General features: G+C 45.3%; 1 protein-coding gene across 2 annotated transcripts; it reads left to right on the top strand.

Annotated features, from left to right (window-relative positions):
- The first annotated feature begins 3,141 nt into the window (after positions 1-3,141).
- ALAS1 (5'-aminolevulinate synthase 1) lies at positions 3,142-10,438 on the top strand. 2 transcript variants are annotated; one of them, XM_050904479.1, is made up of 10 exons: positions 3,142-3,394; positions 4,135-4,323; positions 5,293-5,442; positions 5,524-5,746; positions 6,235-6,419; positions 7,015-7,194; positions 7,399-7,563; positions 8,646-8,914; positions 9,399-9,561; positions 10,150-10,438. In XM_050904479.1, the coding sequence occupies exons 1-10, from the start codon at positions 3,193-3,195 to the stop codon at positions 10,308-10,310; spliced, it is 1,887 nt and encodes a 628-aa protein (XP_050760436.1). In that variant the 5' UTR covers positions 3,142-3,192; the 3' UTR covers positions 10,311-10,438. The 2 variants fall into 2 exon arrangements, with proteins under 2 accessions (XP_050760436.1, XP_050760435.1); XM_050904478.1 differs by having other exon boundaries at positions 4,117-4,323; positions 5,287-5,442.
- The last annotated feature ends 1,214 nt before the right edge of the window (positions 10,439-11,652 follow it).

The raw sequence follows: 11,652 nt of genomic DNA, 5'->3' as shown, positions 1-11,652 counted from the left end.
TCAGCCCCAGAGCTCACAGCCATCTCTGTGCACTGACAAGGACATGTTCCTTCGGCAGCTCTCCAAGATGAGGGTCAAGTTAACATCATTCCATTGCTATTTAGCTCTGCGCAACTCCTGTCATGTACAAGGTTAAATAAATTCACCAAAATCAAGCTCTAAAGAAGTGTTATTGCAGGGTCTGATTAATAGCACAGATTGTAGGGAAGACTGACAGGAAAGCCGAGAGTTCTGCTCCACGTGGAGATCTCCACATCGTAGCCAAGGTCGCTGTGTCTCAGCTGCCAACCTTGAATGACGTTTGTGTAAAAAGCAGATGCACTTCAGGCTTCAGACTTCACATGCACTTTTGAATACAGAACCACAAGTTTCTGAATTCCAGCAACAGAGCAGACTAATTGCTTCATCCCTCAACCTTGCAACATGGTAAGATGCTGCTGTGAAGATTATCAGGATAAAGAAGGATTATCAGATTTTTGTGGGATTGAACCTGCTGTGACAGGTGTCCAAGCAGAACAGCTCTGCAGCCTGTTGCAGTACCCTGCCAGAATATTTGCACACCACCTTTCTCTGGTGCCTCTCACAACAAAACATGTATTCCCTCTGTCCCTCTTGAGTTAAGTACCAAGGTCAATTAATAAGGGAAGAATAGGAGGAGAAGGAAAAATACTATCAAAATACTATAAATCAGGCATATGGAACTTGATTTCTGTTGTTAAAACTGAAATTAATCCAAGGAGCACTGCAGTGATCCCTTAGGTTCAGACATATTAACTCTGTGCTCTAAGGACACTTGTCAGGTGTCTACATGGTAGAATGTTATGATGTTTCCTCATTTTTTAAAGTAACTGATGTGATACAACACTTCAGGGTAGGGAGTAAAATGTTGATGGTCAGGGGAATGGGGATAGCAGTAATCTGAAACACAGATCAGGTATCTTTAAACTTCAAGTGCTAATTAACTATTATATTTTGCAAAATGTAAATATTTGAGGCATATAACACTAACTGAAAGCCAGTTGTGAAAAAAGAGCACTTTTCATGAGCAAACTGAACTAATAACTTGAAGCACTGTCCTGGCATTAGCAAATGGCCAAGACTCTTGCTATCGTAACTGCTATACAGGCTCAGGTCAAATACCATAGCCTTAGTTTAATCATTATTTACAGAACAGATTAAACCTAGCATATATCTAGTTTTAACAATGCCCATTGGTGAAAGGCTGTTTCTTAATGGCAACTTCTGCATTACTTTGCTGGAATAATGAGTTGAATTGTTTAAGATCTAAGCATCGAGACTTCTTAAACAATGCCGTCTTAAATTCCTAATAAGCACGAAGTGAACTGTGTTTAAAAAACAATCTAGCCCTACTAAAACCCAAATCCCACACCCTGTCTTGTAAAGCCCCATCTACTTTTTTCAGGGCCCCACGAGGAGTACGTGAGGGCAGAACTCTGTCCCATTTCCTACCTCAGAGCTTAGTAACGCCCTGGAGTTGACAGCGAGTCTGCCGTCTCACTATGGTTTAAGGTTGCCTTCCTCTTGATCTACTTACTCAGATCACAAAGTTTACATACTGCAGCCAGCATCTTCAAAGTGAGTCAGTGATGAAGAGAGGAGGGTCAGGCAAATATCCTGCTGGTCTTCCCCCTGCCCTCCAACAGAGGAGTTATCTAAAGATTAATTTGCAACATGTAAGTACTGACCAATAGTTTCCGAGTGCCTTTTGTATCCAAACTTGAGTTCAGCAGCCACAGTTCTACATAGGTTTTGTATTTCCCTACTCTCCCTACTAAGAGCACCTTCTCGTAACTACACAACGTGACTACATGCAAGACACGAGTCAAGTAAGAGCGAGCTTTAAAAGAGGTCTCCTCAAAACTCTGTACCTGTTACAAAAACCACTCTTGCCTCAAAGTGCCCAAGCCGACTCTCGGCGAGCTGAGGGATGTGAGGCTGAGAGGCAGTACTCTGCCCGAAATCTGTCTTCTGTGAAATCATTGTTTCGCAAGATGAGGGAAAAAAAAAGCATCATTATCTTTCTTCTCCATTCTTTCCACACTTCAGCAGTTAGTATATGCTTACAGGAATTAGTACTACTGCAGCTCGGATGGCCAGATATATAAGGAGAGCTCCTTTTATCATTACCCACCTGTAAATATTCTTTTAAACAAATAAACTTCAATGTCCCTTGCAAACCATATGATGCAGGATTCAATTTTACTTGCTGCTGTCATTCTCACAAGAGTCTTATTTATTTTCAAAACCTCGGCAATGGCACCACACTTCAAAAACGCAGTGGTGGGAGTCTGAGTGTCACTGATAGAGAAACTGTTAGATTCGTAGCGGCTGTAGGCAAAGCGAGAGGGGTTCAGGATCCCACCACTACCAGTGAGACTACCCGCTGCTTCCTGAGGCCCTATACAAGGACTCCGCAGGGAGTCAGAGGCGCGTTTAAGAAGAAAACACGTGAGTGTGTCTGAGCAGCACTGGGTTTCCCCGCTCAGCAGACTCAGAGCTCATGTTTTCCAATAACAGGTGCACTACGGGCCCCCAAATCTACTGTCCGGGGGGGTAAGAAACTCCAATATTTCTGGGAAACAAGTGTTGCATAGCCTGGGGCTGAGGGAAAACCCAGAGCAGAACAACTACCCGCCTCTTCTTCCCGTGTGGGCCATGCCCCTCTTGTGAGTCGTACCCGGGGCCGGCTGCTCCCCTCCATCCCCTCACACACACCCCCGGCAGCTACTCGGGCCGCCTCTGTGCCCTCACGACGTCCGGGGAGCCGCCCAGGCCCCCTCCGTACCCTCACAGCGTTTCTATCCCTTCATGACGGCCCAGGAGCCGCCTGGGCCCCCTCCGGCCCCTCACGGCCCCCCGGGAGCCGCCCAGGGCCCCCTCCATCTCCTCAGGGCGCCCCAGGCGCCCCCCGGCAACCGCTCCGCTTCCACCTCCGCGAAAGCCGCCCGAAACCGCCTCCGGCCCCTCACGGTGCGGCCCGCGCCTGCGCCACGTGACGGCGGAGCCGCCGCAGCGCGCCTGCGCCGTGGCCGGCAGGGCTATATAGGCAGCGGCGGGGCGCGCCGGTGCCGGGTACGGGAGCGGCACCCGAGGTTCGCGTCCCTCTTCCCGGTGGTGGTCGTCAGTCGGCGGGCGCTGACGTCACGTCCGGTGTTCCGCCAGGCGGCGAGGATGGAGGCGGTGGTGCGGCGCTGCCCATTCCTGGCCCGCGTCTCGCAGGCCTTCCTGCAGAAGGCCGGGCCCTCGCTGCTCCTCTATGCCCAGCACTGCCCCCAGATGATGGAGGCGGCCCCCCCGGCCGCCGCCCGCGCCCTGGCCACGTCCGCCGCCCGCGGACAGCAGGCGGAGGAGGAGACCCCCGCGGCCCGCCGGGGTGAGTACGGCGGGAGGGGAGCAGCGGCCTCAGGCTGCGCCTCAGGAGCCAGGCCTCTCCTGAGGGTGGGCAGCGGGTCACTGGGCTGGGTCACGGTAGCTGTAGCGGGGAGCTTTCCTAGGGACAGACCTAGTCGCCCTTAAGAAAAAAAAAATACAGACATCGCATGTCGTAGAAGGAAACTTATGGAATGGGCAGCCTTGAGATAAGGGTTGCTTAATCCTTGAAATGTCTATGGTAATTAAGCATGGGCATGGCATAAATCAGAGACCGGCCTGTTAGGATGTCCTGCCGTGAGCTCTGGTTGGGGATCTGTGATCCTGGATCACGGAGTTGGGGTTTCTCATGCTGGAGCAGGTCTTTACCCCACCCAGTAACATTCCTTGGGGGATTCTTACCCTTGCACTCAGGGGAAAGAGTTGAGGCTTGCAGCAGAGGAAGGATTGGTGGCTGAAAATAGCCAAACTCCTCAAAAAATATCACTCCCTAGGGAAGATATTATTTTTTCCCTCAAAGGGTACAGTGCTACATCTAGCATCTGAAATCAGATGCCCCTCAGTTACTGGGATTTTGTGCTTGTATAAATAAAATGTGACTGCTCAGTTAAATAGTTCTGAATAGCTTGTGCCAAATTAATTGCAAAGGTAATGGATAGAAAAGCTTAAGTCAGTGTATTAAAATGATGAAGCTGAAGTGCTTTCCCTTCTCCACCCCCACCTCAGAGGCCAAAAATGCCAAAGAGGTGGCCCAGCAGAATACAGATGGAACCCAGCCACCTACTGGCCACCCACCTGCTGGTGCTAGCCAGAGCTCTGCTACCAAATGCCCATTCCTGGCAGCTCAGATGAATCACAAGAACAGTAATGTTTTCTGCAAAGCCAGCCTAGAACTCCAAGAGGATGTGCAGGAAATGCAGGTGGACAGGAAAGGTATGTATTCTGTGTGCTGAAGCGTTGGTTCCTTATGAGAGCTTCTGGTGCCTGACTTTGCTCTAGAGTGTGCCATATCTAACAGTCATGACTTAAATTATGCAGGTGGGATTACAGGAGACTGCAATAAAAAGCTGTTGGAGAATGTAGATGTTAATGGTGTACCTGCAATATTGTGCAGTGTTTCCCCTGGGTGATTTTGGTGCGGGAATACCATATGCTGTATTTTGATACGCTGGCTCTAAATGTGTGAATCGAGCTGTTACGCTTGCACCCAAAGTGGATGCTTAGAACCGACGAGAGCTTCACCAGGGTGCTGGTATAGGCAAAGGCAATGTATCCAGAGGTGGAAGAAACTGGGTTGAGGTAGTAGGCAAGTACCAGCACAAATCCAAGCTGGAAAGCAAGCAAATGGTTTTTCTGGTTTATGGAACTAAGGGGTGTTGGCTGGCTTGCCCTCCTCATGAGGAAGGGCTGTCCTTCAAAGGAAGGAACTTTTCACCTATATCAATAAAGCCTTGCTGTCTGTCTCAGGAAGCTTATTTTACTTTTCTGTTTGTTTTCTGTGGCATAACTTTAAAAAAATTTGTGCTAACTGAACAAAATACTAGGAACAAAAAGGAAGCAACTGACTAGAACTCTGCCTTCAGTTAGGTGTGTACCAACTCTTTCAGATAAATGCTGTAGCTGTATAGAGTGGTTTTCTGAGTCATGATGAACCAAATGTGTTGTAAGGAAATTACGTGTCGTATTGTTGTCGATTAACAAGGCTAATTCTTTTGTCTTGTACAATGCAAAATTGTAAGCAAATAAAATAGTTGATCCTAACAGGCATGTAGATTCAGGCACATGCTTCCTAAAGAATGAAGAGTTAGAGTTACTTAAAATGTTTGCTTTGCTGAACTCAACTTCATTTTGTTTCAAACTGATTAAGCTCACTGGAATTTATTACAATGTCTGTAGGTACAGAATTTGCCAAAATACCAACTACTTCTACAGTGAGGAACGCTAAGACTGAGGGAGAAGAGCAGAGTGGCTTGCTCAAGAAGTTTAAGGATATTGTGCTGAAGCAAAGACCAGAAAGTGTCTCTCATCTGCTTCAGGATAACTTGCCAAAATGTAAGATTGTCTGGCAAAACCCCCACAGGCCTGACCTCTTGTGATTATTTCCTGTGTGCTTAAGTGTCTGTCTCATTTCAGCTGTATCCACCTTCCAGTATGATCAGTTCTTTGAGAAAAAGATAGATGAAAAGAAGAAGGATCACACCTACCGAGTATTCAAAACAGTGAACCGAAAGGCACAAGTCTTTCCCATGGCAGATGACTATACTGATTCTCTGATCACCAAGAAAGAGGTGTCTGTCTGGTGCAGCAATGATTACCTGGGGATGAGTCGTCACCCTCGTGTGTGTGGAGCAGTTATGTGAGTAGTGCCGTATTCTTAAGAGGCAGTTTCAAGCTATAGTGCCCTGCAGAAGCTTTTGTGGGAAGGCTTCTGAAGAATTGATTTCTGTACTGTGCTACATAAGCTGCTTCTGATATTATTCTTGGTATATAATTAAGCTTACGCTCTTCTCTTGAGCTGGGGTAGGTAACTTAGTATTTAGCTCCAGGGCTGCGGTATACCTGTCAGTCACTGACCCTGCTCCTTGGATTTTCCTTAGAAGCCCCCAGATGTTACTGGATAAACTAGATGGTATATTGCAGCTGTACTTGGTAACTGATTTCTTAGCTTATCTGATTCCTGAGTTGTGCAGGTTGCTGAAAGACCTTAAACCTAACAGCTGCTTTTTGCAGCCAGTTCCTTTTTAGAACAATACCGATTATGTACTAGAATGTTTTCGGCAATGATCCTTTACTGATCTGTGTGTCACGCAGTAATGCTGATGCCTCTCTTTGGGCCCTCTGTAGGGAAACACTGAAGCAACATGGTGCTGGAGCAGGAGGCACAAGAAATATTTCAGGAACAAGTAAATTTCATGTCGATTTGGAAAAAGAACTAGCTGATCTTCATGGAAAAGATGCAGCACTGTTGTTCTCATCTTGCTTTGTAGCCAATGACTCCACTCTCTTCACTCTAGCTAAAATGCTGCCAGGTGAGATCTCAGACTGCACCCCCGTTTACCACAAAAACACAACTTTGCCCTAAGCAGTTGGGAGTACATTTTACGAATGGCTACCCAAAGTGAGGATTCATCCTACTTGATCAGCAAAGTATGGTGGTTTTTTTAATGCCATATTCAAATTATGTTCAACTCATGCAAATCATAGTAGCAGCCTACTGAGATTGAGATCTAGGAGCTAGGAACTGCAGAATGAATTAGACAAAAAGCACAGAGTCTCTGCTCTTGCATTTAAATTCCACCTGAAAATGAGGCAGCAGGAATTTAGTGTTCTCCCAGCTGTGGGTGTGGGCCCCCCCCCCCGAAGTTAGGAGAGTTAGATAAAAATATTAAGGACTTGAAAAAAACCTTCTGAATTTCCTTAAGCTCAAGTTTGTGTTAGTTTAAACACCTAAATAGGCCTTAAATATTATTCTTGCTTCATGATCTGTAACTTGCTCTTTTGATCAAAAGCATTACTTTCTAGAACATGCTACCCTTGCTGCTGGAACACTTCCCACATATAAAGCAATGCTGGGAATCGGTTAATGCTTTCTATACTTAACATGTAACTGGGCTGTTTCCTCAGGCTGTGAGATTTACTCTGATTCTGGAAACCATGCCTCCATGATCCAGGGGATCCGAAACAGCAGGGTGCCAAAACACATATTTCGCCATAACGATGTCAACCATCTTCGAGAACTATTGAAGAAGTCCGATCCATCTATCCCTAAAATTGTTGCATTTGAAACTGTTCACTCAATGGATGGTAAGTTGACATCAAACCCTTCTCTCTCCTTCCAGTGCAGTTAGTGCTCGAATCATCTGTATTTTAGGTCTGAAAGTGTACAGTGCTACAAGGGCTTACATGAAAACGGTCTTCTGAAATGCCTAGTGTTTGGGGGTGTTTGTAGTATCTATCCAAGCTGAGTACGGGGAATCCTAAACAGCCAGTAACTGCTTTGGTTCCTAGGTGCAGTCTGTCCTCTGGAAGAGCTGTGTGATGTGGCCCACGAGCATGGGGCAATTACTTTTGTGGATGAAGTGCATGCTGTGGGGCTATATGGAGCTCGAGGTGGTGGTATAGGAGACCGGGATGGAATCATGCACAAGATGGACATCGTCTCTGGAACACTTGGTATGCACGGCCTGGCACTTTCACAGAAGCTAAGGCAGCAAAGCTGCTGAGCAGCCAAATTAAGTGGGTTAACTCAGAATCAGTCTATTCAAATGAACTTGCTAAGGGCTGTTGGGGGCTAGGATTTTTCAAAAAGCCCAAAGGATTTAAGTATGCCCCGAAGTTTGAAAAGCTTGTGTTAAGCTACTTACGCTGCCTTACAAATCAGTTAAGGTAGCATTGGTTTTTTTTCTTTAAACAAGCTAGCAAAAAGTCCTCCAGTGGCATATTATACAACTCAAGAATAAATTCAGGTGAGAATGCTAGTAGGGTGGTACTCTATATTTAGTAGTACTTAGTTCTTTTATGTGAAATGGAGTGCTCCTAATCTAGAAACCTGAGATGGGGAGTTATGTAAAGAGATTTGGCAAGAACTGAAGCAACTGCTATTATCTGAGTAGAATGCAGGCTTAGGAATAAGTTTACTGCTGCAAATTGGAAAGTTGTTTAAACAGCTTCCAAAACATAAATAAAATTTACTAGGAAAGTTCATGGCTTGGAAACTTAGGATCTTGAGTTACAGCCTAATAGAAGCAGAAGCATACACCTTAGTTCTATCTGTGGCTCTGTTCTGGTACCTGAACATTTGGAAAGGGGGGCTGGTATCGATCACACAATCACAGTAACAACCTTGTGTGCTCCTTGGGAGCATAGGCTATTTGTAGCATCTCTGGGGCAGATTATTTTAAATCTGCCAAGAGACTTAGTGTTGATCACTTGGGGTGACTGTTGAGGTCTATGCTTGATGATTGGGCTTATAAGGTCTTCCCCAAAATCAAAACTTGAGTATTTGAGAGTCTTGAACTGTCCTTGCTGTGTAATAACTAGATCCACGTTATCAGGATTGGCTTAAAAACAAAGCTGTAACACGTGCTGGATAAAGACAAGATTAGTGGGGTGGGGCTAGAATTGTTGCCTGCTGTGACTACATTAAGTAAGTAGTCAAAATAACTCATTCCTTCAAGTGAAAGGCTGTAATACTTGAAGCCATTCTAATGGCTGGAAGGAGTAAGCTTGGTTGCCTTTTCTTTTTTTCCCCTCAGGCAAAGCTTTTGGTTGTGTAGGAGGATACATCTCCAGTACAAGTTCTCTGATAGACACTGTTCGTTCATATGCTGCTGGCTTTATTTTCACAACATCCCTGCCACCCATGCTCTTAGCTGGTGCCCTAGAATCCGTCCGAACTCTGAAGAGTGCAGAGGGGCAAGTTCTGAGGCGCCAGCACCAACGCAATGTGAAGCTTATGAGGCAGATGCTGATGGATGCGGGGCTTCCTGTGGTGCACTGCCCCAGTCACATCATTCCAATAAGGGTGAGTACTTAGGATACTGTTGACACAGGACTGTGGTGCCTGTTTTCCTGTCTGCTATAACATTACACTTCCAGGTATTAGTTAACATTCACAACATTCAAACCTGTCCTAGTATTCAGCAGTGATGTGCTAGGAGTCTGGCTTCAGTTGACCTCAGCCTGCTATAAATGTTGTAAAGCAGAACGATAAAGTGTATGAAACCCACAATCTAACACTATACAGAAAGCAAGGAGACTGGTAACAAGCTAGTAAAAAGAAGAGTTCAGGTATAAACAGCTACGTGCCTAGGCTGCAATGGTGTGCTTATGTCCAGAGGGGTCTACAGCACAAGCTTTTAGCTCTTTTCTAATGTATATGCCACTTATAGGAGCACAAGGAAGACTAACTAGTCCTGTTTGATTCTTGTGGCTAGCTAAGTTGGGCTGACAGTTCTGCCACCTTGCATGTTTTAGTTGATCTTGTAAGTTACAATTTTGAACTTTAGGTTGCAGATGCTGCTAAAAATACAGAGATCTGTGACAAGCTGATGAGCCAGCACAGCATCTATGTCCAAGCAATCAACTACCCCACAGTTCCCCATGGAGAAGAGCTGCTACGTATTGCCCCTACGCCTCACCACACCCCTCAGATGATGAGTTACTTTCTTGGTGAGTGGATTCTTGCATCAGTGCAATGAAAATACTGACTTGTCTAGGCAGTCTTTATACTAAAGATGAGACTAGGAAATACTTAAGTTTTAAATGTCACTAGCTAGACAGTGTCTTTCCACTTCTGCAGCATACATAGCGCACTTAACCTACGTAAGCTTGACATGTGAAGGCCAGTGCACTGTGACCTGGAACAGTGTGCAAGGCCAGTGCAGTCCTGTACCCAGCCAGTTCTGTCCCAGCCACCTCTGCTGGGGTTCTGTTCCTGCATGGTCCAAACCAATCTTCATTTGTTACATGGGGTCCAAAGAAATCTGCTCTCCTCAGCTGAGCTGTTAACCTGTCTCAAACATGGATCTGTTCAGGGAAAGTAGCTACTTCATCCTGGCAGAAGCAGTGGTGTCAGGATAGCTGAGACTTGGTTGCAGCCCAGTCACCTCACTCAAGAGGTAAATTATGTCACAGTGAATTCCTACTATCCCTCCTCATTTGCTAGGAGAATAGGTATGCTGATTGCTTTAGAGAAGCAGCAGAAAAGTATCCACTGTCTTAAGCCTTGATCTTGATGAACTTTTCTGTTCATAACAGAAAAACTGCTGGCTACATGGAAGGATGTTGGTCTGGAGCTGAAACCACATTCATCAGCTGAATGCAACTTCTGTAGAAGACCTCTACATTTTGAAATGATGAGTGAACGGGAAAGATCCTACTTCAGTGGCATGAGCAAACTAGTATCTGTCAGTGCATGAAAGTAATGGTGTTAGTTGTATTCTTGTCTAGTTCTAGTACCCAGTCAGTAGCATTTTTAAGTTGCTTAATAAGTATTTTAATCATAGTTGAAGCACTAAGCTCTGAAAATAAACTTCTAGAGCCATTATGCCTAGTTGTGTTTTTGTTTGCTTCTCTACTTGTCTTCCATAAGTGAAACTGAAGTGTCAGTGGTTGGAAGGGCATCTGGTGGAATAAAAACAGTGGTCTACAGCTTAATGCCCTTCAGCTGAAGTACTGCCTCTTCAATGAGTATGCACCAAAAGAACTTCAGTAGTGTTTCCTGGTGTACTACAAAGGAGGGGCTTATTTCCAATGAAAAGAGAAAATGGTATTTATAGCTCCTAGTGAGCTTCTACCTGAAAGCTTTTGAAAACTTGCAGGTATAGTACTATACTGAAGCAAGAGTATACTAAAGAAAAACTGTATAATAAGCTTGCACTTTTTTGGAGGCAGGCATTTAGAACGGGTTCTGCTAGATGCTGTCTCCTACTGCCATATTCTTCCTCTGTAGTTTTGTGCACAAGCATTCCCCTTTTGGTGTTCAGCACGGTGCTCACTATTAAGAGGGAAAAAAGTGCTAATGGCATTTAATAAGTGGTATTTTGTGACTGTTTGACAGTTAGAAAACTAAGATGGCAGGGTGGTGTAATGGCTGGGAAAGGAGGGCATGTTTACCACTACAGGTGGTAGATGCACATTGCCTCTGGCTGCCTGTGTCTCCAAGTCTGCGTGGCCTGCTCTCCAGTGCACTCAGAGCTAGACTTCAGTGTAAAAACTGATTGTCAGTAAGCAATCTAATAATTCAGGTCTCTGACAGGAGTCATTGTAAGAGAATATCAGTGCTGCTTTTGCAACCCCTCTGAAAACTTAGGCCTGTTGCCTAATTGCCATGCTATTTAGTGCTTTCATGAATAGCAAGGGCATGCTTTGAACAGGGGGAAGTAATTTTGTGGGTATATATATGTACTCAGACATCAATATGGGCATGAAGTCTAGGGCAAAGCACTGAACTGCTTCCTTCATGTATAGGCATGTCCAATAACTGCTACAGTCTTGCTTTTACAAGTCACTGAACAGCTACTCTGTCCAGGTACTCTTGTTTTCTGGATGTAACAAGCCAACCTGGCACTGCCTATTGCTGTCACACTCATAGGCATGCTGTGAAGCTCCCATTAGGGATCCATTATAATATCACAAATAGCCATGTGTTGGGGAGGTAGAAGCCCAAGTTCCAGCAAAATCATCAGCTCCATCAGCTGGAAGTTGCCAGTCACTTACTTAAGCATGTACTGAAGCACACTGCTATTCTCAGAAGAATTC

Source organism: Gymnogyps californianus, chromosome 13 (assembly GCF_018139145.2).
Source record: "Gymnogyps californianus isolate 813 chromosome 13, ASM1813914v2, whole genome shotgun sequence".
Classification (NCBI taxonomy): domain Eukaryota; kingdom Metazoa; phylum Chordata; class Aves; order Accipitriformes; family Cathartidae; genus Gymnogyps; species Gymnogyps californianus.
Note: the sequence above shows the minus strand (reverse complement) of the source record. Positions and strands in the feature narration are given on the sequence as shown.

Coding starts and splice junctions, on each gene's coding strand:
- ALAS1 (XM_050904478.1), top strand. CDS start 3,193: ATGGAGGCGGTGGTGCGGCGCTGCCCATTCCTGGCCCGCGTCTCGCAG. Junction 6,420..7,014: donor TCTAGCTAAAATGCTGCCAG/GTGAGATCTCAG, acceptor CTGTTTCCTCAG/GCTGTGAGATTTACTCTGAT. Junction 8,915..9,398: donor GTCACATCATTCCAATAAGG/GTGAGTACTTAG, acceptor TTTGAACTTTAG/GTTGCAGATGCTGCTAAAAA.